This window comes from Penicillium hordei (assembly GCF_028827395.1).
Source record: "Penicillium hordei strain IBT 12815 chromosome Unknown utg000002l_segment0_segment0, whole genome shotgun sequence".
NCBI lineage: Eukaryota > Fungi > Ascomycota > Eurotiomycetes > Eurotiales > Aspergillaceae > Penicillium > Penicillium hordei.
Window position 1 is genome coordinate 4,836,483 of NW_026623143.1, and position 26,461 is coordinate 4,862,943.

Sequence of the window (26,461 nt, forward strand, 5' to 3'; positions counted from 1 at the left end):
CGGCGAAGACATGGAATTGAAGGAATTGATGAAGAGCAATGTCAAAGCCAGCTCATGGATGTATTAAACATATACACAGAAGACACCTGGAAGGCAAATGAACAGCTGCCGATATCTATCGACAGAAGCAAAGAACAAGAAAAAGCACGAGTCTGTTGCACAGATCTCAACGCAGCAAAGAAAAATCCGGTATTATGCTAATAGAGTAGTCGATTTAAAAGGACGGCTCAAACGGTTCCAGCTATGCTCAAATCGCGAATCTCCTGTAACACCTCCTCAACCCGGTTATCCAGATCACCCTTAGCATACTGGTCGCGAGTCTCGGCGTCAAGATATTGCTGCACCTGCGCCATGCGGGAGTACGCCTCGGCACAGAAGCGTAGTTGGATCTTGACGAGAGCTTCGAAGCTGGGGTCGAGGTAGGGCACACGTAGGTCGATCAGCTGGGGAAGTTCGTTGAAGAGCTGCTCGTTCAGTTGCTCGTAAGCCTGCTTGGCCATCTCGGCTTCGCGCTCGGTCCGCGGCAGCTTGGTAACATCCTTGTCGGGCTTCTCGGCTAGCTTCTTGACCTTGGCGCGTATGGCGTCGTAGTCTAGTAGCTTGTGGTTGCGTTTTTTGATGCATTCGTTCACGTCGGGGAAGTAGGCGCAGAATCGGGAGATGGGATCGAGGACGGTGGTACTTTAGCTTTTATCAGCACCATTCATGTGTACTCGTCAGTAAAAAAAAAAAAGATCTCCTACCGGTATGGCCCATCCAGAGCCTTGATGGTCTCGGCATCAAGATCCTCAACGGCCTGCTTGTAGCTCCGGCTCACACCGTCTTTTGTTCCCGCATCGCCGTAGAAAGCATCAATGGTCTCCGCAATGCGCATTTGGGACGCCGTCATGGCTGGGGAAAAAAGTCAGCCAGTTGAACAACCAAATCCAACAATCCGCAAAGCAAAAGGTCACCCACCTCGTAGTGAATCCAGATACCCCTTCGCCTCCTTTTGCAACCGATTCGCGGCGGTCTCCATAGTCCGATAACGACTATAATGAACAAAATCAGCTCCCATCCCGGTATAACCATGAGGGAGCAGCAAGGACAACCATACCGTTCCTCGATCTCATAATCGCGATCATTCGTTCTCTCAACATGTCCTATACAATTACCGAATCAGCATGTTATTCACTTATTCGCATCCACGTGGCGCGGCAAGTAAATCGTAGGGCGTGGCGGGTAGCTAATCCGGGATCGTGTCCGATCGCCCTCTTTCGATTCATTGCGGGGTAGAACTCGACCAACTCACCCGTCTTCATCATCACCTGTGTCGTCGCACGGTTGACATTCTTCTTGAACCCTATCCATCCAAGCAGTTAGATTCGCTCAAACTGGCACCGGTCCATGAGTCCGAGGGTCTTGATGGGATGAGGCGTACCTGCCCAAGACATGGTGGCGGTGTGGTTCGGGGGACCCGGAGATGAGGATTGGCTTTTGAGTTGGTGTGGGTTATATGTTGCAAGTGGGTATGGGATAGAAGTGAGTCGTAGATTCCAGTTGACTGCTGCAAAGAATCTCTGGAGTTAAGCTGCAGGGAAAGTGAAGGTCCCGAACCCAATGCCAAGGGTAGCCGACATGGTCTGCCTTACGGGTTTGTGTGGCTGTGTGTGGCTGTGTAAATATGCTTATGTCATATTTTCCGGATGCGGGTACGTCATGTTTGGTAGGGCTGGAGTCTACGGGAGTACGAGGTACCCACATCAAGGTTGCATTATTCAGGTTCTGCGAAGGTCTGTTCGAGTTTTTTTTTTCTTTTCTTTTTTCTTTTTTCTTTTTCTTTTTCTTTTTTCCTTCTAGGTTCTCTGCAAAGATACAAGCACTGGTAATACTAGGTAAATCATGCCAAGGTATATAATGTATAGCTATATGTAGGTATCATGTTGGGACATTGGGACATTCCTACTCAAACCAGGTGTATATAGCCGCTTAACGCTGGTTGGCAAGCAATCAAGAGAGAGATAATCAAACTCCATTTTAACATAATTACCCCTTACGCCTTTATCAGTAGCATAGTGTAGGGATAGTGTAGGGCTGGGCCTTACATCCGCTGCAATACGCCTGCATGGCATGTGCATATTGAGGTATTCCACTTATCCACTTCGCCTAGGCTGTAATGTTGATGCCTAAGTAACTGAGTTATGTGTAGGTCTTGGCAGACAATCTTATGGCATTGCCAAGTGGGAATAACTGCAACTTGAGTTCGCTCAGGTTTTACTCTGGGATCCCTTTTTTGGGTTGGTTACTTGGATTGGGTATCTGGACGAAAGAAGTTGGAAAGTCGGAATCCACCTCATTAGCTGCATGTTCTGTATTACCGAGTTCCGTACAGACCGCAAGGCATGCAGTAATTAGAAGTTACAAGATGCATGTGTGAATAATGTGAATAATGTGAATAACCTTCCAAGGAACTAACTAGACTGTGCTAACTAATATGAATCTGAAATATGACACACCCTAATCCATCAGACCGCTGGGGCTTGGTTTTTTTGGTTTTTTTTTTTTCTCGTTAGCGTACGGAGGATGCAAGGATAATTATCGTCGGAAAATACCTCCAGATTGAATGATATCACGGGTCCTGATGCGTTGGAAAGATATCGGGGCTAATCTACTACATCGTGCTGATGATCGTCTCATGACAGTTGTGGACCTTACATTGGGTCGATAGGCGCCGATCTTCGGATTGATGTCATAGTTTTTGGAGGCTGTAGATTGTGAACTTGGATGTTGTGCCTGTTAGTTGTAAAAGGGGAAATAGGACTTTGGAACGAACCTGGCATGCTGGGATAATGAAAGTGCACCTTGCTACGTGGAACCAAGTCACATGTAACAGAATTCAAAATGCCTAAGCCATATATACACAAAGCATCGGTAATATGTACTAGAATCCGACGTCGAAACGAGAAAAGCCAAAGCAAAAAGGTTTGGATAACCTCCAGTGTAGGACATCTCACTTAGGTACCGATTCCTGTTCCTGTTTCTGTTGCTGTTGCGGGCAGCAGAGCCTCTGCCTACAATCATATTGATAAGGAACCCCAGAAAACAGGACCTGCAACCCAAATAAGAATATGCCCCTTATTCGCCCGCTAAAGCTGGGCTCGTCATAGTGGTACAAGGTAAGAAAGTTCAAATGGGGAATTTCCCGCCAACGCCAATAGAAACTTGAAGGTATCTGCCAAAATCCCGGCAACGCGAAAAAAAAAAAAAAAAAGGACCGGATGAGATAAACTCCGAAAGATTGTAAAGAAAAACCGGATCAAAAGAAAAGGGTCATGATTCTTCGTTGCATTGACGTTGAAGACATGAGGATCCAAACAGAAAGACAAGCTAAAAGATGGATCGATGTAATAGAGCACAGGCTGAAGAGGCTGCAGGGGTACAGTATGCGCCGGAGCCAACAGGATAAAACGGGGGAGAAAAGGCAAACATAGAACCTTCGTATGGGGCCTCCTCCTAATTTAGGAGCATTCAAAGGATAAAAACCAGTAAGCATCTCCTTGAATGGGTCTATGATAAATAACCACCCTGTGATGCAAAATGTGAAAGAACGATTTTCGGTCACATCAAACCTTGGAGGGGCGGGCTTGTGACCTCAACACCTGACAATTTTCGTGTTGAAACGATCAAAACCCTTCCTCGCCAGCCTTGCACAGCTTGATCTGGCGTACCCATTCGGATTTGAGGACCTGTGAGGCATTGATGCGGCGAGAAGGATTGGGATCAAGGATGGAGTAGATCACGTTGCGACAACGAGCCTGAGAAGTTATAAGTGTTGGCCCCGCAGTCGCAGAAGGGGGATTAGCTGTTCTTACCCGATGTAACGTCTCGATGGGAGCGTATCCATCCTCATGTTTGCGACCGTCTAGGTACCGCTGGTAAAATTCGTCCTCGTCCTTGCGCGCCACGCGCCAAAGATGCCGTCCGGTGCGCATGGCCATGTAGATCACCCCGGTCGCCCAGAGATCAACTGCTCGGGGATCGAATTCCCTCTCAACGTATTCCTCCGGGGCGATATATGGAGCGGAACCGCAGAGTCCGGCGGTCATATGGGCTTCCTTCTCCCAGGCCATACGGAAGCATTCACCGTTACCAAAATCGGTGATCTTGAGTGCACCGTGAGTGGTCAGGAGCAGATTTTCGGGCTTAAGGTCGCGGTGTGCGACACCCATTTCGTGCATATACTCAACACCCCGCATCAACTGCTTGAAAAAGCAGTCGGCTTCGGCGACTTCTAACTTGCCGGCAGCAAGGACCAGGGTGTACAGATCGCCACCAGCGCAGTATTCCATGACTTCACAGTAATCTCCCTTGGCATCTTGCAAGAGGTCCAAAGTGTGAATGACGTTCGGGTGACGAAGTGACGATGAGATGCAAAATTCAGAAGTCAGTCGTTTTTGATATTTCTTGGTCGTTTCTTGAGGCCGGCGACGGAACTCCTTAACAGCATACAGCTGTTCACACTTGGAATCTTGAGGGTCGACCTTGTGCGAGATACGCACAATACCGAAAGCACCGCGACCCACAATTTCCTGGCACTTGCCGTACTTGTCAACCAGAGAAGCAGTGGCATTCGGGCCACCCTTCTTATCTGCAGCCAGCTTATCACGCTCCGTCTTGAACTGATCAATCCAGGTTGACATCAGCGACAACTGTTGCTCATCCACCTGGTCATCCTTTTTCCGGCCACCCATCATATCCCGCAGTAGATCGGTAAGCTTCTCTTGCCGTCTAGCACTTCTGAGGTTATGTGAGTGGTTGCCGAGAGATTCCGTCAGAACCTCGAATCGCTTGTGTACTGAAGCACCGTCTTTTGTCTTCTTATCATCCATCTTCTTCTTGTCGGGCTTCTCCACGGCTTCGCTCTTGAGTGACGGGTTTCGTGATGGTGCTCGAGAATTCTCTCCTCTTGAGGGAGGTCTAGAAGGAGGTCTAGAGGCGGGTCGAGATGGTGGCTTCGAAGTCCTACCGTTGAGAGGCTGGATACTTTCCAAGCTACTGTCTGATAGATCACGAGGAACTTCGTTATTCTCTCTGGTTGGTGTGTTTTTCCCCGTGCTGGAGAACATGCGCGTGAGGCGAGCGGCCATGGTGGCTTTCGTCGGCTTGCCGGCGGGAGATAATGCCGGAGCAGGGAGGGCGTCCCCGTTTGCGTGGGCGGCCAGATTCATGCCCGCAAGGGCGCGTGCTACCGAAGCATCTCCATCCCGAGGATCATTCGAGTGTTGTGAAGCTGAGGCGGAAGAGACTGCGGAAGGCACAGGTGAAGGGGAAGGTGGAGTCATGTGCGATGGATCGACAGGTGAAGATTGGAAGAATGAGGGGTGGGACGTAAAATTCTCCGTCCCCAGATTGGAAGACGAGGGTCTACAGCTCGCACGAAGCTGCGGCGGATTGAGACGGTCTTAACAGTAAAGATAAAAAGAAGTGAGAGGAGCGAGGCGAGAGAGGGAAAAAAAAAAGTAGACCGAATTATGGCCTGAGGCAACGAGGGCAAAAGGTGACGACACAAAGAGGTAGGGAAATATTGGAAGCACCGCACACCAAAATGATGCCCTCTGGCAAAGGAGGAGCCCCTGGAGTATATAGACAGAATAAAAGAGGAGAGAGGAAAAAAAAGAATTAAAAGAAAGAGAAGCAAGTGGGAAATAAGTGGGATAAATTTGGCGATGCTAGAGGAACTTGAAATACCATCGGGGGGAAATCCTTGGTGTATGGTAATATATTACATAGCTTAACTAAAAATTTATAAAATTCATAAGAAAATTAAAATAAAAATAATAAAAAATTGAAATATTAGAATAACTCCATATCGAGAGAAGGGGGAAAATGTGGGCACTGCAACGGTACAGGTTACCCTCGAAGATTATTAATGCTTGTAAATGACGGTGGCCGCGGGCTCCAGGGCTCACTCCAGAGTGTTTCTATGCGATTCCGGTCTTGACCTATAGGGCTACATACTGCATACGGCGACTCCGGCGCTGTGAGACCTAACAAACCTAGATGCATCTAGGGCTATTAGTATTCATGCTTGTACTCTGTAAAGTCGAGATATATTTTAGTACACATTCTTTACTAAAAAGTGGCGCATGATACATTACGGGAGTACGGAGTACAGATAGACTAGATGGAAAGGATTCCCGAGGTCCGTTCCGATGCTTTATAATATTAATTTTTTTGGTGAGAGATTTAATGGTAATGAAACATTGAAGTAATCCATAGTAATTAGTATAATAAGTAATGAAAGTACGGTTTTTTTTTTTTTTTTCAACCCTGGAACTGGGTCTCTCCCGAGTCCCTCTTTGAAGATTGAGCAATACATGGTATTATTTGATCTTTACTAGTATTAATGACGTTGAGTTGATGTGACGTCTTTGGATCTTGCTACATATGTGTGTGGTAGGATACTATTATCTAAATGTACACGGTTATCCTATTAGATATTATAGAATATTAGAAAATACAAGAGAAAGTAGCTTTGATAGTTCCGCCACCACATCAAACGAGTGAGGCTGTGCAGTCTGCACAACGTAGCCTCAGTCGTGATTCGATCAGGCCCCGCACCAAGCCGACGCGCTGGGTGCACTGTGTGGCGGTAGTCATCCCGAGGCCCTGTGGACTTCCGATGTATGAAGTTGAGGGGTACCTCCCCAAAGCTATCCTCTGGGATCCATTAGGATGCATTCATCCGATATGATTGGGGGGATTCTGTTGATCTCTTAGCCGGACACAAGGTGAATATTTCAGACGTGCTTTATTACTCTATATGGTAGGTGGGGGATTATCATTTGTACAGGCATATAGTAAGAAGATCAGACCATTCTTCTTATTGTATGTATCCTTACAATATAAATTGATACAGTATGTCATCCGGGCTATGAAACCCTACTAGATCAAATTCAGGTAAATCCCAGTTTCTCCAAGGGACACTGTCCTCGTTGGTTGGCAAATCCTAAATTCCCTTTCAACCAATTGTCATATTCCTCCGTTTATACCCGTGCTCACTCCCTACTTCCAACGTTCAGTTGGTCAACTCGATCATCCCCAAAGCGAAACCCCCCATTTTTGGACACTGCTAGTGATTGCTGGACGATCGCTGCTACATAATAATAGTCGGTCAATCATGCACATCTCTCTATCGGGGTCGTGGGAACCGCGTGGGGTCTCTGTGCGACGGAGTCCCCCCGCAGCGATGTACAACGTACATAATGCTCTAGTACGTTATAGGGGAATATAACAGAGACTAAGAGCAGCTTTCCGCAATCTAGCGTCATTCGGACAGATGACGGCACTTGAGATAGACGAGGGTGGTGCAGGTTGACTAAGACTGAGTTGTTCAATTGAAAAGTATTGGATAGAAATATATCGCTCTTTCTTGGCCCCTATCATGCCTGCAGGGGGAAATATATCTAGCCTCATTACTTTGGAATGTAGATGCGAGATGTTCACCGTCTCTTCGGATCCCTGGTGTTTCCGTGTTAGGGGAGGGGGTGGGGGAACATTTGACACCTAGTGTTTAGGATTTCCATACTAGCATGAGCTTCGCGCTGAACCCGGGCTTTGTTTCCGGGCTAGTACAGGGTGGTAACTAGTGGTATACTCGATAATGCTAACTATTCAATGCTGATTTTACCCCGGATTACCGTCGATTCCCGAATAAACCCGTTTAGTATTGACCTCGGCACGGGGTTTCCAGTAAGAATAATAGAATAAGATATCTGTAGAGGAACAATGAAGCTGAAAATAACAAGTCAATCTCACATGTAACGCAAAAACAGCATTTCCACTTTCCCACACAAGCTTCCGTATCCAACACTAACGACTACGAGGGATTTTCACTCGCCAATCACAGCCCTAAGAGGAACCCATCTTAATTTCGCACAGCACAAAGTCACTATACATGTATATGTACCACGTATAATTTACAAATGTGCCAAGCCGTCTATATCAATGTTATATGCATCTACACCGAGGCATGTACTTCTACAAAATACAACTCAAAACACTACCCCTCTTCACCCCAAATTCCAATTTGATCCATTCACAACCGTACAACGTAGACTTTGTTTACAACATACGATTTGTACGTATAATTCGAACTCGACAGATGGTCAATTACTTCTTTTTGTATGGTTAATACAGTTATTGTTCCATGGTACTCTTGCTTTGATCTGTTTTTTTTTTGTTTTTTATTATTAAAAATGGTTGGTCCCTATGTCGAGAACAAAGGGCAACATGAATAGCCATAGATCCCACAAATTATAACATCCAAGTTCATTACGAGCATGTCATAGGAATCATTCTTTCAGACTGAAACTCGTTGTCCAGTACGGTGCTCAGCCCCATAGCCATGTTGGCGTCTCGTGGACCATCTTCATGACCCTGCAGTTCAATCGCTTTTGATAGCCAGCAACATAAACCGCTCTACATAATGACCAAGCCTCATGCTATAGACAGATGCTTTCACATCTATATGCATGCTTTTGTCCTTGGCTCCCTTCATTTCTTTTTGTTTTATCTCAAAAACAGAACTGATTAGGGTTGGCTATTTCCAAGTCCTCGACGAAAACAATATTCCACCAAACCGCCGTGACCCCTTTCTCTGAGCCAATGTAGAAGCCATATGATATGTTATTCAATCTCTGACTTAGCATTACACATATTTATGATAGCAGCAGAGGCCTCCTACAGCACGGAAAGTCCACCAAGTTATTCGAGCATGCTGATTCGGTTCGAATATCTATTCTGCATGCGTATACGAACTTTTGGACGCAGTCGATCCCAAGAGGAGAGGATGGGCTAAATCATGACATGCTTGATGACATGTCGTTGGCAAAACGAAGATCTTAGGGGCCACATCCAATAAACCCCATGTTCATGGGGTAGGGGGATCGAGTCAGTTTATGAGAACTACCTATTAGCTCACATGTTTATTTAAAAGTGTAAAAGCAACCACAAAGCCACCCAACATCGGCTGCAACCCAAGTTTCGATGTAAGCCGGGGCAATGCTTGACCGCCAGTTTGTGGTTGCAGGAAGACACACACAGCCGTGAAGTTATAGGATTGGTCGGCTTTGCATTACGACACCTATCTGGCGTTTCTGAATGGTTATAGCTTGAGATAAGCTGTGGCATAATGTTGTTTTATTCCCTGTGTGCGTGTATGCATGTGCCTATGGGTATGCACTAGTAACTAACTCGATATATTTCCCATGTACATATGCGCTACGGGGTAAAAGAGCTCGGATTAATGGGAGGGGCTCAGCTTGTTTATCGTTGGCATCTATTTATCCCGCTGTGGGTGTATGTTGTGCTAAACCTGTATATGTGGACGTCTGTGCTTTAGCCAAGTCATGCAGGATGCAGGATAGGGACGATCTGACCTGAAGCTGAGAGCTGTTTGTGGGTATCCTGTTTTTTTTTTCAGCGTTGTAATATGCATTGAGCTTTGCTTTTTTCTTTATGTGGTAGGAAGAAAAAGCAATTGCAAGATCCAATTATTGTCGTATGATCTATCTTCTCACTTGATTCTCGAGTCTTCACCTATCGGCTTGTCGGGTCAGTGCCTCCATGCAGAAGCAGACGCACGAGCCACACTGGGCCGATTGCGAAGAAAGCTCTTGGCAATACTGCTTGGCTAGAGCTGCTCGGATTAAGGGTATGGTTAGCGCTCTAGACCTGAGTCTAGTTTAGAATTTTTTTTTTTTTTTCCATGGCGTTGTTGGTGGCTGCGGCATTTATTTTGTTTTATACGACCTATACCCCAGGTTTACTATAAACAGGCATTTCAAAGCCGGAAACTTTGATATTGCACATATAGTGAGATAATTCACATGGATATTGCGCTATACCAACGGTAATCAATTATTCCGGCTATCCCCGAACACCAGTAATAAATAGCTCTGTTCAGCGTTCCTGGTCGATAGCACTTGATATGACGAAGCCGAGCTATTTTGCGGGCCGGCCCCCGGGACACTCCGCACCGTAATTTCCCCGGCGTACAGCGTACTAGCGGCGCTGGGGATGCCACGTGGGAAGGAAACGGGTCTCATTGAATGACAGCCACACATGAAAAGGCGGTATGGATAACCCTGTCGTGCTTGGCTTTGGTGCTGTGTCCCGATGATCTCGTTTCTCACCAAATGTGCTGTTGCATGCAGATGCCCGTAGAACAGTTTGCTTGATAACGGGCGAGTCCGCTGCGGTGTGCGCTCGGTTGCAGCTATGTCGATCTTACACCTTCGAGATACCTGATTTGTATATGCTAGCCTCGAAATGTCCCAGCGGTGAGATCCTGTCGCTTTTCCCTTCCTTCACGTGGACTTGCTCGCGCGAACTGACGACCGGGTTCCGGGAGGGATGCCCAGATGCCCAGTTCGATATCATGACAGAACTCGAGTCTGCGAACAGATCAGAACACAAGCCAACAACTAAGGGGGTATGCCAGAACTACGATTCACGCACCACAAACTGTTCCAGTGATTCCTCGAATAGCTCGTTGTTCACGCCCACACCGCCGGGATGCTCGGTCGGAGAAAGGGGGTTCTTAACCACTAAATAGACCAAACCGAGTTAGCACTGCCCGAGTCTGCTAAAGGAGATCACGAACCGTATTCCACAAATAGATTGATATAGATCTGTTGCAGTGCGATGCGCATGCTGGGACTCTTGAGGTCCGTCAGCATGACGAACTTGGTATTCGTCGGTGTCTCGTAGTAGTGAAGCTTGTACTGGCTGGTGGTGAATGACACAAAGCTAGTTGGGGTTAGCGTCGGCTTCGCGTGTACATACAAAGGCCAGCAAGCAGGGCACGCCTGGCTTGCTTCAGGGGCAGTCTTACTTGTCGTCTTCACCTCCTAGCTTGCGCACCATATTCCGCAATGAAAATACTGTGCCGAAGACTAGCTTCGAATCATCGTCAGTCGATCGCACTGTCTGGCCGAGACCGGTCGGTGGTGCGCCGGAGACTGTGTCAGACCGGGACTTCCCCACGGTGGAGGTCGGCCGCGGAAGCCAGCGGCGCTTGTAGATGCATTCCGCTAGATGACAGTTAGCATATGAAGACGATTCAAATATATAATAGAGGGGTGGTTACCGTGCCGATCAAAGATGTAGAACGAGTAGACGACCATTGTGTATAGTGTGATCTGAAACAAGTTGTTGTTGTTGTTCAGGGGAGTTCCGAGGCTGACCAGGCGGTGAAATTAGTTCCGGTATCGATAACAAAAGCCCATATCAAAAAGGAGCTGCCTAGATTTTCTTCGGGGTTTCCGATTCGACTGGATTTTTCTTTAATTATACATAAGGCTTAGTACCGTTTATTCGATCCGCTTGTGCAATCCTTGCCAAAGCGCGGCCTCGTAAGGCTGACAGCCCGCATCTCACGTTATCGAATCCCCCGCTCGAACTTCCTTACCCCACACATCTTCTACCAACACTTGGTGATCAGTGTATTCCAATGGATGAGAATGTGGAAACCCCTAAGTCGGATGTATCCGCAGAGCCATCTATTGCCTCACTGGAGGGTATGAACGATGCGCGGCCCCAAGCGAGCAGAGTTGCGTGAGTTTCACTAAGAAACACTTGCAGGAGAATGAAATTTTTTCCGAGTATGATGTATCATGCTAACGCCCAATATGCAACCAGGTCTACTGCATCCTTTGACAGTTCTGGGAGGCACCGGCGACGAAACCCAAGAGCAAGGCGTCCGGTGAAGGTCGGTCTCTCAATGCCGTTATGACAGCTTCGGAGAACTGATACTGCGGACTAGGAAACACTGGACGCCCGCTCCGAGTATTATACGAGCCAAGATGATGGTACTGCGGAACATCGTATCAACCAATATGTGATCAAACAAGAGATCGGACGTGGGTCATTCGGAGCGGTCCATCTGGCTGCAGATCAGTTTGGCAATGAATATGTATGAGCACAGACCTACGGGATATGAGCCTGGTCAACGTGGAAAATGGATATGCTAACTGTCAGATAAACTATCTATAAATCCAGGCTGTCAAGGAATTCTCCAAGTCAAGACTAAGGAAACGTGCGCAGTCACATCTGATGCGAAGACCGCGAGGTCCGATTCGGCCAGGAACGGATTTCAACTCGCCATTACATCGACATCCTTCTGGTGATGATAATGAGACAACAAAGAACCCTTTATATCTGATCAAGGAGGAAATTGCAATCATGAAGAAACTGAACCATACCAATCTAGTGTCATTGATCGAGGTCTTGGACGATCCGACAGAGGACTCTTTGTATATGGTGATGGAAATGTGCAAGAAGGGCGTTGTCATGAAGGTCGGGCTGGAAGAGAAAGCAGATCCGTATGATGATGAGCAATGTCGATGTTGGTTCCGTGATCTGATCTTGGGAATTGAGTATTTGCATTCGCAGGGCATTGTCCATCGAGATATAAAACCGGACAACTGTCTGGTGACCAACGACGACATGCTGAAAGTGGTCGACTTTGGTGTATCAGAGATGTTTGAAAAAGATTCAAACATGTTCACTGGTAAGTCGGCTGGGTCACCAGCATTTCTCCCGCCGGAGCTATGCGTGGTCAAACATGGTGATGTATCCGGCAGGGCGACGGATATTTGGTCCATGGGGGTAACTCTATATTGCCTGCGATATGGAAGACTACCATTTGAGAAGCATAGCATCTTCGAGCTGTATGATAGTATCAGGGGGGATTCCCTGGTCTACGAAGAAGAGTCAGACGAAGTATTCAAAGATCTCATGGGACGGATTCTCGAGAAAGATCCAGAGAAACGGATCGACATGTTTGGTTTACGAGTGAGTCAATCGCAATTACACTACTCGCCAATACTGACTAGATATAACAGGAACACCCCTGGGTAACGAAGAATGGGATGGATCCTTTGCTGTCATTTGAGGAGAACACGTCGCAAATCATTGAGCCGCCAACAGAGGAGGAGATGGACTCGGCTATTACAACAAACATGGGACATCTTATGACTGTGGTATGTTACCATTTCTCATTTTGAAAAGATATTCATTAACGAAGCCCGCAGATGAAAGCCGTCAAAAAATTCAAGCGACTAACAGATCCCACCAAAGCACAATCCCCCATTCAAAGTACGTTCGGTCAGAGCATTCTGGGCGGAGACCACGATGCCTACCTCGTCGAGCCACCAATGGAAATGGACCCGGACGAGCCATTCCCAGCAGTGGGAGCGGCTCCACAAACACACGACGCTCATGGTTTGCGCGCAAACATGCGCAAAGGCTTCGGCCGGCGTCCGTTTGCCGGGTTCCGAGACGATTCCGGAGTTCTCGGGTCTAGTGATTCAGCCAGCTTTTCATCCCGGCCGGAGCAAAGCCCGAGCAGTAGCAAAAGGCCCAGCGGTGTGTTCGAGCCCGAGCGAAAAGACTCCGGTTCCGTCCGCAGCTGGGGGTCCCCGGCTCAACCGGATATTGGCCATGAAGCTCAACCCCACTCTCAATCGGGATCACCTAGCATCCCCCTCTCGCGAGCAAGCTCGGGTAGAACTAAGCGCAGCCTGGAGGGGACGAGAGGGCATGCCCGTGATCCGCTGGAGGAGGAATTCCCCTACCTCTTCATTGGACCATCTACATACAACGGCTCCTCGCAGCAGGAACCCATGGAAATTAGTGACGAGCCGGGATCTATCCTCCAAGAGCCGGAACATTCAATGGATCCTTATGACCAGATGGAGGATGATGAGCCGGTACAGTTCGTTAGTGAATCGCCCGGCGCTGCAGATTTCAACATCTACGAGACGGCGTACAGGAAGGAACTGGACCGCATCAAGCACAACCTGAAAGACCGTGACACCGGCCCAAAGGTGTATCTGACTCGCTTTATCGAGAAAAACACCGCCGAAATGACGAAACTGGCCAAAGAGAAGGAGTTGGATCTTCAAATTGGGAATAATTTCACTCCTTCTTTGTCGAGAACACCCTCGGGTTTCGGCTCTGCGGTTAGCGCGCTGCGCTCGCAGATGCTGCATAAAAGGCAGGCTGAGGGGTTGGAAGAGCAGGATGGTGACGCAAGTAAAGATAAAGATTCGTCCCAGAATCACGAGCCTCACCCTCATCCTCCGAAACGCCTGTCGCTTTCATCTCAATCTATACCTGAACCTGAACCGTCGTCTCTAGAGGCGACAGGCGTGTCGTCTACGGAGGGGAGCGGTGCTTCCCAGGCACAGCTGCGGCGAATTCTTGATCGAGTTCGTGGAACGTCTTCTAGTGCAGAGTGATAGGCTGGGCGGAAGTTGGTGTGTTGATAGAATTGTGGGAAGCATAGGTTCTTTGTGTAGGGATAGCATTTCATTCAAGGCGTCGAGCAGCTAGTTTTTTTGTTTAATCCTTTCTTTGACCCATATATGCATTACCTTTGAACTGGCAAACATCTTTGAAGAGAGTACTTGGTGATGGGAACGTATATGGCCTACGGGAGCTCAATATATTCCAGAAATTGCGGATGTAAAGCTTGCATAGTTACCATTCCTAGATGAAAATGTTGGAAAAGTTATTTCAATGAAAAAAATAAAATAAATAAAAAGTTATCGCCCGGAGGCGATCCGGCAACTAGAGATCAAACGGCACTCAAGCTAAGGATGGACGGGGATCCATAGTAGCGGTGCCAAATGGTCGCCAACGACAACCGCTGGGCCAAATGCCCGTCCATCCATTCGTACTTATAGCCCAGTGTTATTTATCATACGAAGTGAAGTACAAATAGAAAGTACGCTGTCTGAGTCTGAGAGTTAGAATTCAAGTACATCTGGGTTTATACACATCTACGTATCTCCATCTTGGTTCAGTTGGTTTGATATCAGGGCTCAGCAAGGACTAGTAGTAAAGCAGTATCTACTGTATTGCATGCGGGCTACAAGCTAGGTACGTATGTATGTACATACAATACTATGAAGATCTAGCTTCTAAAACGCTCTACATTAGCAAAAGCCGCATGTAACTTCCATGAGAACGAAGAATAAAGAACGAGAACCAAAGTGATATGTGTGGAATTAAATACTCTCAATTGATTATTAACTAGAGCAAAGAACGTGGGACATCACCCTATAAGGAGAGTCGAGATAAGAAAATAAACAGAAAGCCAAAAGCCAAGATCCAGAAAATTCAAAACAGGAACCAGAATATCATCAAAGATCAGAAATATAGTAGGATAAATTACAAGGTAAATAGGCCTTAAAAATTGAAAGGCCCAAAGAACTGCCATCATCATGTAGCAATAGACATAATGCATCATCGTCATCATCAGATGCATAGCACGCTAGACATTGGGCTGGACTGGAGAGAAAGAAAGGTAGAAAGTAGAAAGTAGAAAGTAGAAAGTAGAAAGTAGAAAGTAGAAAGTAGAAAGTAGAAAGTAGAAAGTATAACTGGAGACAGAAAAAAGAAAGATGCTAGGCATGGAGGGCATCAATTGGCGTAAACGTCTTGTCTTGTCTTAGGTCGCGGTACTTCGACTAGGCTTCACAATATTGAGATTGTGTTTTTGTCTAGGAGACGAGTGGAAAGCAGGAGCAGAAGGAAAGCAATGGAAAGTCTCGCTTGCTTGAATGGGGGCAATGGCGTGAAGATTCAATAGGAAAATCGAATGTCAAGAATATGAAGGCCGTTATCTTCATCGAACGTGGGAGGAATTCGTGGACGCATCAATGGATGTATGAAGGTCACTGTCACAGAGAGAAGGAAAGTAAAAGCATTTCCCATCCCGTGGTCTATGGTCTATCTGACCTTAGGTATATAGTACCTAGGTTGGCAGACACACGGGGATAAAATGAGAGGGTTATGCATGCATGGGGGGTGTTGGATTATTGAGGGAAAGTCGGTGTTGGGATGGGTCGCTTGAAGAGCTTGGAGAAAAACCACACACAATAAACACAACATGAGAACGCTGTCTATTGTTCATCAATGGCTTGATCATTCATTCATGGCGCTTGGGGCCTCAAAAAAACAAAGGCTGAAGTCGAAAGTCGAAAATATAATCGAGACTAGGATCGAAAAATGAAAATGACGATATAAAAAAAGGAAAATATGAATACCAATGGTCATCGGGGAGGTTTCTCGGCTGGTGTCGTGTTCATTCGCCCTTCCGAGTACGGTCCTGGTGGCTGCTCAGGTCGACTAGTGACCGAGTCCCGCCGACCACTGTCTGGCGGGGAGAATCGGTCTGCTGCGAAGCTGTAGGGCCGCTCGGTCGGGTTGCTGAATCTAGGGAACGCATCTGGGGGGCCTAGTTGCAAGGCGTGTGGTGAAGGGAGGGGATGGCCCATCTCTGTTGGCCGGGGTAGTTCGCGCATGTTAGGGCCCATGGCACGGCCTGGCATATCGCGACGCTCGTCATTTGACGCGGGACCGGGACCAGGTGGTGGAACTGCTGAGCGCATGGTCGAAGTATCGTAGAGCATTGAGTTTGGGACAGGCTTGGGTCCGTGGAATGGTTGAGGTGCTGGCGGGAATGGTGTGGACGATGGGCCTGCCGCGGGGCTAGTCGGTGATGGAGGCACTTTGAGTCTACCAGACCCTGACCGTCGAGGAGCAGGGTAAGTTTCACCACGGGCCTCGGCTAGAAGCTTGCGTCGCTCGGTCTCTGCTTTGCTTGGGCGTCCTCGTTTACGGGGTGGTTCGCCGGGGCCGAGATCTAATCTTGGAGAGAGCTGGGCCGATGCTCCGCTTTCGCTGCTGTAGGAGGCGGTACTGGCTGGTGGCCTTGGTTGGATTGCACGAGGAATTGGCTTGTCGGAAGGATGCAATGGTCGTTTGCGCATCGCGCTTGGGTCCATTGGGGCTGGCGGGCCGGTCATATCGGATCGCGGTGGAAACGGAACCACAGAATGTGTTGGAGGGTGCACAGGCTGCTGAACCATATTGAGATAGGCCGTTTTGCACGAGCTGAGTGAACGGCCTTGACCGGGGCAGGTGTTAGCGCCATGTTGATATCGATCTGCAAAGCCTTTTTCTCCTCTTTTTCTTTTTTCTGCTTTGGCCGGCAATTGGACAATAATACCTTGAGGAAGGGGAATATGCTCCCAGTTTGGAGTGATTCCACAATCTTTAATCATGCGTACTAAATAGCTGGAAGGAATTCCAGCTTTCTTGAGGATCTCAGTGAGTAGAGTGTACTGTTTTGGTCAGCATCAAATTCACACCCGGGCAAGAAATCCATACCTTGTCCTCCTCGGTCCATGGCCTATCAGATGGATTTGACATATCCAGATCATGGAAGCGGATTATAGCCGGCTTCCCTTTCCCTCCGAAAAAGAAAGTAATATAAAAGAAAGAAAGAAAAGAAGAAGGAAAACAAAAAAAAAAAACAAAAACAAAAACAAAGAAAGCCTCCCAGATTATGATCCCGGAAAAAGGACAGCGAACAGGAGTCGTCAGGGTCGTGATACACAATTCAGATCAATTGATCTCTCATTTAGGTCGGAGAGGAAAAGCGAAGAGAGTGAGAGAGAAAGAATTAAAAAAAAAAAATCAATCAAAAGACACGCGCCAACAGAGAACGAGAGGAGGTCTCTTATGTCCCCATATCCTCTCACGCGGAGACGAAACAAAAGGGATGACAGAGGAAAACGAGTGATCTAACAATTGAAGGCTTTCTAGCCAAAGAAAATGAAAAAAGAGCAGTAGAACCAAACTCCATTCAAAAATCCTTCGATTATTTTTTAGGGATTTTTTTGCAGGAAGATTTTCTAGCCAAACGGACTTGAGCAGCCGGGATCGCGCAGGAGACCAGCGTTCGGGAGGAAAGCTGCAGGGACGATGTTTTCTGGAGAGTATTACAGTACAGGTTAGAAGGATATGGGTAAAGTACCAAGCATACCAGGTGAATAGAGGGAAATGGGCGTTTCAGCCGGGACCAGTTTCATATGTTTTCCAGAAGAGTTTCGAAGAAGGGCAAAATTACCACTAAGGAAGACCGGGAAGCGGGGAGACTGGATTTCTGATTCCTCCGAAAGTACAATCGAGGGGTTGAGAGGAGTGGGGGCTGCATTTGCATCGAACGGATGGGGAGGTCTTTTGCATATGGTCATTTGGGGAGAATGCCTAGGCAATATACGGAGAACGGGATGTATAAGATAGGCTTAGATTCAGCCGAATTGCATCGTTGGTTCGGGAAACGGTTGGCCCTGGCAGTTCCAGAACCAAGGGACAATTGAGGAAGAGTTATTTCTTGTTTTCTTTTTTTGGGGCCATTTTAGTGCATGATTTTGGTTTCGTCGTGTTCTTTTCCGGTAAACAGTGGAATCATGGAGCTGAAAGTGGATTTTGATAGGTGAACAGCATTGGCCTGGGACGTTGGAACAGACAGAAAGAAAAAAAAAAAATTTTGATTTTGTTTGAAGCTAGCATCAGGGGCGGTTAGAGTGGGCGATCGTACAGGAAAGAAGAAAAAAAGCGCGTCTGTCATGCAGCGGGTGGTTCTGATGAAAATGGGTCAGGACGATTGGTAGAGACGAGCCGAGTGGATAGGGGGACTCCGCCGAGGTGCAGCCATGAGGTTCAAGTTGGTAAAATACGAGTAATTTGGATCAGGAGAAGATCATAGGAGAGTAGAAGTAGAAGTAGAGGTAGAAGTGAGGAAGTGAGGAAGTGAAGTCAAGTAGAAGACATGGATGACAGAGAATTATAGCCTCAGGCATATATATATATATATACTCTAATCCCATAGATCTATATATCACATCTATCACATATACTATCACATTATATTCTATTATTTATAAAAAACAATGGTATTAAACCAAGATAAATAAATAACATAAATAAATAACATAAAAATTAAAATTAATTAATTAATCACTGAGTACATATGTAAGTACGGAGTATACAAGTTGGAACGCACAGACTCTTCCACGTTGACGAACAACACATGCAGACGCGCTTTTTCCTGCTTTCTCCTCCAATCGATTTCTCGTTGCTGAAATTTCACAGACTTGTATGCATTCTGACCTTTCCCCTTTTCAGCTCTTTCGGTCATTATTTTTTTAATATCACTTTTAGGCTTATGCTGTCAGCCTTTGAAGGCTCCAGGGCTGATAACTCCGGTCACACTTCCCGGGAATCATGATCAGAACATCCAAAGACATAAAATGTTAAAAAACACAATTGGGATCGAGGAAAGACTATTGTCACTCTCCCATTACTCTACCAGAGTTGTCCATCACCTATTCAAGGTATGCTCTTATGAGCCGTTTAAGGGACTGAGCTCAACCTCCCAAGAACCACCCCTATACACAACCAGAGGTGAAAATTCAGAGGTCACCCAGGCCACCCAGGTCACCTAGGTCCATACAAGACTATACAAAACAAATGAGACTAGGCTCAAGGCGGTGAGAGACGCGCAAAATGACAACAATAGCTTCGAATTGAGTCAAATTAGGAGATTTTTATCAATGAGATTGTTCCCTTTACCGCTCTGGCAACCCCCTTGATTCCCGAGGGCATATCCTGGCAGAATCATCCCCGAACTTCGTATTCTTGCTTTATTTTCTTCTCCTACTCTCTACCTCTTTCCTTCTCTCCATATCTCCCAATCGTAGTCCGTGTCGTCATGTCTGCTCATGACCACGCGGACTCTGAAGAGCCTGCCAAAATGGAGCGGCACTCTCCGGTAAACGGCAATCGTTTGAAAAACGGCGACTCGCGTACCTCTCGATCTCCTCTTCCGAAAAAGGAGTCCTCCCCCAACTCCGACGCATCCGATACAATGAAGGAAAACGTCGGCGAGATCGTTCTTAAACAGGAACCGGGCCAACCGCTTAAGCTGTCTCGCAGCTCGTCGCAAAAAGTCGCGTCGCGACCTCCGCCGCTGTACACGCACCTGCCCGATAGCACCCAGGATGCGCTCGCCACCTTTGAACAGATCCCCGGCTGTATCTACGCCAACAAATACATGGGATATACCGAACATGCCATGGAATGTGATTGCGCTGAAGAGTGGGGTAAGTTTTGGTTTTCGAGTAGCCTCGCTGTCTTTTCTTGCCCGATTCCCAAGAGGGCATCTCGCACTTTGGCATGATTGAACATCCGCGAGCATATCACTGATCCACTCTTGTAGACCCGAAGCTTGGTCAAAATATCGCGTGTGGTGAGGATTCAGACTGTATCAACCGCGCGACCAAGATCGAATGTGCGGGCGACTGCGGCTGTGGCTCCGACTGTCAAAACCAGCGGTTTCAAAAAAGACAATTTGCACCGGTCTCCGTTATCAAAACAGAAAAAAAAGGATTCGGTTTACGCGCGGAAAAGCACCTCGACCCGGGCGAATTGATTTACGAATATGTCGGTGAAGTCGTGGGAGAACAGCAATTTCGAAAGCGCATGAGGCAATACGATGAGGAAGGTATCAAGCACTTTTACTTTATGTCTTTGAACAAGGGTGAATTTGTCGATGCGACCAAGCGAGGCAACCTGGGACGATTCTGCAATCACTCGTGCAATCCCAATTGCTACGTTGACAAATGGGTTGTGGGCGAAAAGTTACGGATGGGAATCTTCGCCGAACGCGCCGTTCAGGCCGGTGAGGAGCTGGTTTTCAACTACAATGTTGACCGGTACGGTGCCGACCCCCAGCCCTGCTATTGTGGGGAGCCGATGTGCACGGGGTTCATTGGCGGACGCACTCAGACTGAGCGTGCGACCAAGCTGTCGAATGCAACTATCGAGGCTCTTGGTATTGACGAGGCCGATGGCTGGGATACTGTGGTGGCGAAACGCCCAAAGAAGAAGAAGATGGAAGAGGACGACGAGGAGTATGTGGACAGTGTGCAGCCCAAGTCGCTGGATGAAGACGGTGTGACCAAGGTCATGGCGGCTCTGGTGCAGTGCCAGGAGAAGTGGATCGCGGTCAAACTGCTAGGCCGTATCCAGCGCTGTGACGACGAACGTGTTCGCAATCGCGTAGTCAGAATGCACGGATACCAGATCCTGAACTCCCAGCTCGCTCAGTGGAAGGAAGACCAGAACGTGGTTCTGCAGATCCTGAACATCCTCGACGGGTTCCCGCGACTCACCCGGAACAAGATCCAGGACTCCAAGATTGAGACGAACATCCGACCGTTGACGACCTGTGAGGATGAGCGCGTCGCGAAGAAAGCAGTTGCCCTTCTCGAGAGTTGGGCTGGTCTGGAAGTCGCCTACCGAATCCCACGAATGAAACGCGGCAAGGACGCGAAACAGGCAATCAACCAATTCGAGCGCCGCGAAACTGGACAGGAGCAGCGTCAGCGATCTCTTACTCGGTCTCCGTCTCCTGCGTACGATCCTCCTCGTGGACCGGTGCAGCAACGAAGAGACAGAGGTCCTCAGCGACCCAGACAACCCAACCGCCGTGGTCCTCGGCCATTGCCTGAGGGATGGTATACTGCGGAGGCCGAGGGCCGCGTTTACTACTACTCTGCATCGGGCAAGACCACATGGGAACGGCCAACTTTGCCTGCTACTCCTGCTACTCCTGCGCTGGGTCAGCCTGCCAAGAATCAACAGAATTTAGCACTGCAGAGTATCATTGACGGGATTATGAACACCCAGGAGGACACACCCTCTGAGCACCGAACTGATACACCTGTGACTCCTCGACCTTCCGCCGATCAAATAGAGAGAAAACACAAAGATGGAGAGAAGTGGAGGAAGCTTCCGTTGGAGAAACAGAAGAGAATCTATGAGAACACTGTGAGTGTTTCCGCAGAACACGAGATATAACCGGACTAACACAGCCCAGCTTTTCCCGCATATCAAGCCCGTTGTGGATCAGTACAAGCACAAAATCCCTGACCACCATCTGAAACGATTTGCTAAGGAGGTAAGATCACGGACGCTCACTTTCGATTCTGTGTCCGATGAGATGTAATTATGCTAACGTTCTCTACCAATAGACTGCGAAGAAGCTTGTTGAAAGCGATTACAAAAACAATCGTGTCAAGGATCCCACTGCAAAGATCTCCACGAAGCATCAGCAAACCGTTAAAAGTTACTGCAAGACCTTCTTCCGTAAGGCCGCAGCCAAATACATGGATCGCGAGAAGCTCGAGAGCGAGAAGTCACAGGATGCCACCCCGAACCCCGGAAACGAAGTTCACAGCATAGGCGACAATGCAGCCGTCGCCGGTGCACCTGCAAGTTCTCCTCTGGAAGACGATGACGCCGCGTCCCTCAAACGCAAGCGAAACGGGGCCCTGAATGTCGACGGTGCTGAAGACGGATCCGCTTCTCCCTCCAAACGACAGAAATCCACACCTCCACCCCCTCCTCCTCCGCCCCCTCCAGCCGATCTTCCTGAAGATGACGCCGATGGTGATACCAGCATGGGAAACACCGGAGCCGACCCTTCACCTTCGAAAGACGACTCTGGCGCTGCAGTCGACGTCAACATGGAGGTAGAAGCGGAGAATGGACCACAAACGGAGCAACCTCAGCTCAGTATTGAGGGACAGGTATAATCAACTCTAGTGATTCTTGTCTTATTTTGTGCTTGTGCATCAATACCCAAAAGCGAGTAAAAAAGCGAGAGAGTCGGAAGAAGGTGGAGGGATTGAAACTGATATCTCAAAAACCTGCATTACCTTTGCTTCTAACGTGTTCTTTTGTGCCATTGTTATCTTTTTTTTTTTTGCTTTCTATTGCTTTCTATGCTGTCGACAATACCCCCGAGCCCAAGTGCCACTATCATAGTTTGCATCATTTCAGCCTGTGTTGAGCTGTAAGCTTCATTCTTTTGAGATCTATTCCATACAGAATATCTAAAGCTATATAAGACTAAGACCATCTCAATGATCAATATTCTCAAATGTCAACATCTATATCTCGATTAATTTTTTTTCAAAAATCTTTTAATGCTACACATTCCATCCGTCATGCATAATTCATTCGAGTATGTGCAAGCATAGGCATTACAGACTCCCAAAGAAAGACCCACCAGACCGAACAGAGCAGAGAACACAGAAGCCGAACAGGCCAAAAAAAAAAAGAAGAATACCAGTACTTTCAATCAAAAAATCATTCCAGCGTGAAAATAAGAACAGGACCATGTACGGTAGAGGGTTCATCAGAAAGTGCCAATCGGAAAGATCGCAACAAATCTAGTAGAAACTCTCCACAATACTATCCTTATTAACACCGGCACCACCGGCACCACCGGGCGCCATCTCGCCGAGTCGGAACACAGACTCGACAACGCTCAGCTCGGTGGCTGTGGTGTCCAGTCCGGTAATAGCGAGCCAGTCGTTGACGACCATTCCGGCGCCGACGACGGGAGATCCGCGGTTCACACTGCCGGCCACGAGGGGAACTTGCAGGAGGGAGGAGAGCTCGTCCTGGTCGCGGATTGAGGTCTTGGGGTGAACGATTCCACCTTGGTTTGAGAGGGCCATGTAAGAGCCTGTGAGGACATTGTCGGCTACTGTTTGGCGGAAGACTTCTACGCCGAGGACGTCGGCGATGCTGGGGGGAAAGAGATATGTTAGTTTTGGAAGAAGGAAGGGAAAAAAAACGCGGGTAAGAATGTTTGAAATGGAATGGAATGGGGAGGGCAGGTATTCAGGGTGTTGGAAGCGCTTTATTGTTACTCACATCTCCTCGGTCTCACGCTCCAGATCGGGGTGCACGATTGCAACGTGATCGTTGCAGCAAATGACGTTGCCAAGCGCGGAGAGGCGCTCTTCTATGCGTTGGATTTTGACTTCGGACGGAAGCGTGTTGCGCAGGTGTTGCAATTCTTGGTCTGTGGTGGTTGTGGGGACGAGGAGACCTTTGCGGTTACTGAGGGCGAGATATTAGCATTTGCTTTTTCTTCTTGATAAATGTTTCCCCTCCCGCCAGAAAAAGGCTGTTCGGCTTGAACTAGGTCTGGTTATGTCCGACTCACCCGACGATTAGACGACCGACAATGCGGGTTCCGGCGATGGTTGCGTGGCAGATGGGAATGACATCTTGGAGTTCGGATTCGAAGACACTGGATTTGCGTGTTAGTTGGGGTTGTTCATGGGTGTATCGGGGTAGAGGTTAGAGATTGAGATTTGAAACGGCACGGTATTGGCGATGGTATATGCCTTAGCACTTCCCAATCCTATCAATGCCAGTCTAAAATTCCAATCCCCAGCCCCTCACCCTTCCGAATGTCTGAATAACACACCTGTAGAAGTTCTCCGAAGCACCAACCGCAACGATAGCGTAGGCATTTGTCAGGCAAGAGAAAACGCCGACCCTAAATGGAAATTGTCAGCCTGACTCCTACACATCCTTTGCTTGAAGTATCTTACTCGTTCGAGTTCTCGAATTGCGCGCGAACAGCCATAATGTTCAGAGTATCAGAAGATGTTGCAAAGAGCAGGGTTGGGAAAAAGTGTGCGGTGTGGAGCGGGGTAGCGAAAAGCGAACTAGCCGATGCAACAGAAACAAAAACTGTGATTTGAAATTAAGAAATCAAAGAATCTAAGGATTTGCAGAATGAAGCCGAGTGATAAATAAATTGGCAGAGACGTGCGATCCAACTGAAAAAAGACCAAAAGCTCGGGCGAATCAGAGCGTCGGCTGAGTTTGCCCCGCCGGAGCCGCAGAGGCGAGGTTGGTGGGTTGATAGAATGTACTGGTACTTTGTTTATTATGGGATATGGTATGGTAAACTAAGTACCACTACCTCGTTCCCTACTGACTCATTCTGTCTCATCTTGACGATGATTCATTCGACTTCATTTGTTCAAGTATTTCAAGTATTTCTATTGATTATTTATTCATATTCCACATGTCAGTCATAGTCATACACAGCCACACATACCTTGGCTAGAACATGATGCCACATGCCAACCCTAGTCATCCTACTTAATCTATACCTTTATACTTCCTTTACAAGATCATTGAGAAGATTGGATATTGTATACTAGAATTCTGTTGCCATGGTGTGTATTGCTAACACAGCCAGCTCGATCTCCTTGATCCTGCTCAAAAAGACTAGTCACACGTGGTCATGGCCGAGAAAGCCATAGAACAGGAGTGTAGAGCCTACAAAACGTTTGATTCATCAAGTGCCTCAAGTAGCAGCCCAGTAATCTGACACCCATGCTACAAAAAAGCATGGCAAGGCTTGTATCCCGCTCGCAACTCGTCCAATGGCTCCAACGACGAATAGATACTCGCTCCCAAAAAAGTGTACCGCCCGGCGCGAGCTGGTTTAAGTTGTTCTCTTCCTCACTCCACATCTTCTTCTGCAACGTTCTCTACACCGCTCTATTAGGAGAATTCCTGGTATCAGACTCTAGGGGTGTTTGGTTTAGATGTATACCATAGAGAAATTGAACTTAAATATCGAAAATGGATCAAATTGAAGAGCTTTAGTAATATACCCAATGGGATTATCATATCCTGTCGCATCAGGGTATGTGCCACCAACTGCGGGCAGGGACTGTGTGAGAGGATCTTGCCCTCATCCGAGAACGTGTGTCGAAATGTCCCATTGGGAAACTGATGGGCCTGGGTGACATGGTCAGCCTGCTTGCGTACCTATGGAAACCAACACGGACACTCGTATTGATTTGAAAACTTTCGAACCACCCCTGCACAAGCGCAGCATATAATGCTGGTGCAAGCCATTCGTAGGGAATCTCCGACATCAGCCACCTACGGTGTTTGCTAAAAGATCGGGGCAATCGGATTCGGGCAATCTGATTGTGGATTCGCGACTACAACTTGAGCGATCTTTTTCATCCTATCCGCGATGAATGTTACGCCTTTAATCTCATAGAAGCACACATGGGTAAGGCGGGACGAGGTACGACAATTCAGTCGAGTGACATCCTCGAGGCTGCACTGGTTGCATCCAAACGGATCCCTCATTGTTCACTACCTTGTCTATGATGAAACCAGGTAGATCTGTGGTGCGAATCTTCAAGACCGATGGCATCCAAAAGTGGTAGAGAGTCAATGGCCTGCATCCTATTGGTAAGCACGATCAGGAAAGTCATGTCTTTTCGTCAAGCCATACCTAAACTGCCACATTGATGAGGTGCTGTTTCTCAAGCCGAACATCGGTCTCTGTGGAATATTTCGGGGATCGTTGGAAAATGTAATTGAAGGGTATGGTGAATGGATATTAGGAGACTGTGGTTTTATCACCAGTCTTTTCGATCACACAAGATTGAAAGAGATGGGGATGTGGAACATTCGAGTTCCACTCCCAGGTCTCCATTTCGAACTGGGGCTTGTTTCGGTTGACTTTGAGGGTGATGGCCATGTCTGCCTCGCCTCTGACGGGGTCTACCCACACACTCTCCTTTAACTTATGGGGTATGGTTGAAGGAGAGGGGAATCATCGTGGACGAATCCTGTCTTTAGTGGATCGACTTCGTCTCACGGATTAGTTTGGTGGGTGGTATCTATATAGTACTGCGGAGTAGCAGAGGATAATTAG

At 47.6% G+C, this 26,461-nt stretch overlaps 8 protein-coding genes across 8 annotated transcripts; 2 read left to right on the forward strand and 6 right to left on the reverse strand.

Moving 5' to 3' along the window:
- Positions 1–227: 227 nt before the first annotated feature.
- On the reverse strand, positions 228–1,508 carry N7537_005153 (amphiphysin-like protein RVS161; the record flags this gene model as incomplete). The annotated part of the gene is made up of 6 exons (XM_056896210.1): positions 1,421–1,508; positions 1,292–1,342; positions 1,097–1,142; positions 958–1,031; positions 744–891; positions 228–681 (listed from the first exon to the last, which is right to left on the reverse strand). The coding sequence occupies exons 1-6, from the start codon at positions 1,431–1,433 to the stop codon at positions 228–230; spliced, it is 786 nt and encodes a 261-aa protein (XP_056755958.1). The 5' UTR covers positions 1,434–1,508.
- A 2,154-nt stretch (positions 1,509–3,662) lies between these two features.
- N7537_005154 (serine/threonine protein kinase SAT4) lies at positions 3,663–5,321 on the reverse strand (the record flags this gene model as incomplete). The annotated part of the gene is made up of 1 exon (XM_056896211.1): positions 3,663–5,321. The coding sequence occupies one exon, from the start codon at positions 5,319–5,321 to the stop codon at positions 3,663–3,665; it is 1,659 nt and encodes a 552-aa protein (XP_056755959.1).
- Positions 5,322–10,418: 5,097 nt separating this feature from the next.
- On the reverse strand, positions 10,419–11,168 carry N7537_005155 (TRAPP subunit BET5; the record flags this gene model as incomplete). The annotated part of the gene is made up of 5 exons (XM_056896212.1): positions 10,419–10,436; positions 10,501–10,589; positions 10,646–10,791; positions 10,877–11,075; positions 11,132–11,168. The coding sequence occupies 5 exons, from the start codon at positions 11,166–11,168 to the stop codon at positions 10,419–10,421; spliced, it is 489 nt and encodes a 162-aa protein (XP_056755960.1).
- Positions 11,169–11,494: 326 nt separating this feature from the next.
- N7537_005156 (uncharacterized protein) lies at positions 11,495–14,285 on the forward strand (the record flags this gene model as incomplete). Its single annotated transcript, XM_056896213.1, has 6 exons — positions 11,495–11,598; positions 11,683–11,752; positions 11,807–11,956; positions 12,043–12,837; positions 12,888–13,025; positions 13,077–14,285. 6 exons carry the CDS (start codon positions 11,495–11,497, stop codon positions 14,283–14,285), a joined length of 2,466 nt encoding a protein of 821 aa, XP_056755961.1.
- Positions 14,286–16,103: 1,818 nt separating this feature from the next.
- Positions 16,104–17,265, reverse strand: N7537_005157 (putative AT DNA binding protein; the record flags this gene model as incomplete). Its single annotated transcript, XM_056896214.1, has 3 exons — positions 16,104–16,960; positions 17,063–17,177; positions 17,224–17,265. The coding sequence occupies 3 exons, from the start codon at positions 17,263–17,265 to the stop codon at positions 16,104–16,106; spliced, it is 1,014 nt and encodes a 337-aa protein (XP_056755962.1).
- Positions 17,266–17,750: 485 nt separating this feature from the next.
- On the reverse strand, positions 17,751–18,092 carry N7537_005158 (uncharacterized protein; the record flags this gene model as incomplete). The annotated part of the gene is made up of 2 exons (XM_056896215.1): positions 17,751–17,827; positions 17,882–18,092. 2 exons carry the CDS (start codon positions 18,090–18,092, stop codon positions 17,751–17,753), a joined length of 288 nt encoding a protein of 95 aa, XP_056755963.1.
- A 1,520-nt stretch (positions 18,093–19,612) lies between these two features.
- Positions 19,613–22,499, forward strand: set2 (SET and WW domain protein; the record flags this gene model as incomplete). The annotated part of the gene is made up of 4 exons (XM_056896216.1): positions 19,613–20,003; positions 20,120–21,732; positions 21,782–21,862; positions 21,936–22,499. The coding sequence occupies 4 exons, from the start codon at positions 19,613–19,615 to the stop codon at positions 22,497–22,499; spliced, it is 2,649 nt and encodes an 882-aa protein (XP_056755964.1).
- A 615-nt stretch (positions 22,500–23,114) lies between these two features.
- N7537_005160 (translation initiation factor 6) lies at positions 23,115–24,527 on the reverse strand. Its single transcript, XM_056896217.1, has 5 exons — positions 24,318–24,527; positions 24,191–24,262; positions 23,924–24,010; positions 23,629–23,817; positions 23,115–23,499 (listed from the first exon to the last, which is right to left on the reverse strand). The coding sequence occupies exons 1-5, from the start codon at positions 24,350–24,352 to the stop codon at positions 23,139–23,141; spliced, it is 744 nt and encodes a 247-aa protein (XP_056755965.1). The 5' UTR covers positions 24,353–24,527; the 3' UTR covers positions 23,115–23,138.
- Between the last annotated feature and the right edge of the window lie 1,934 nt (positions 24,528–26,461).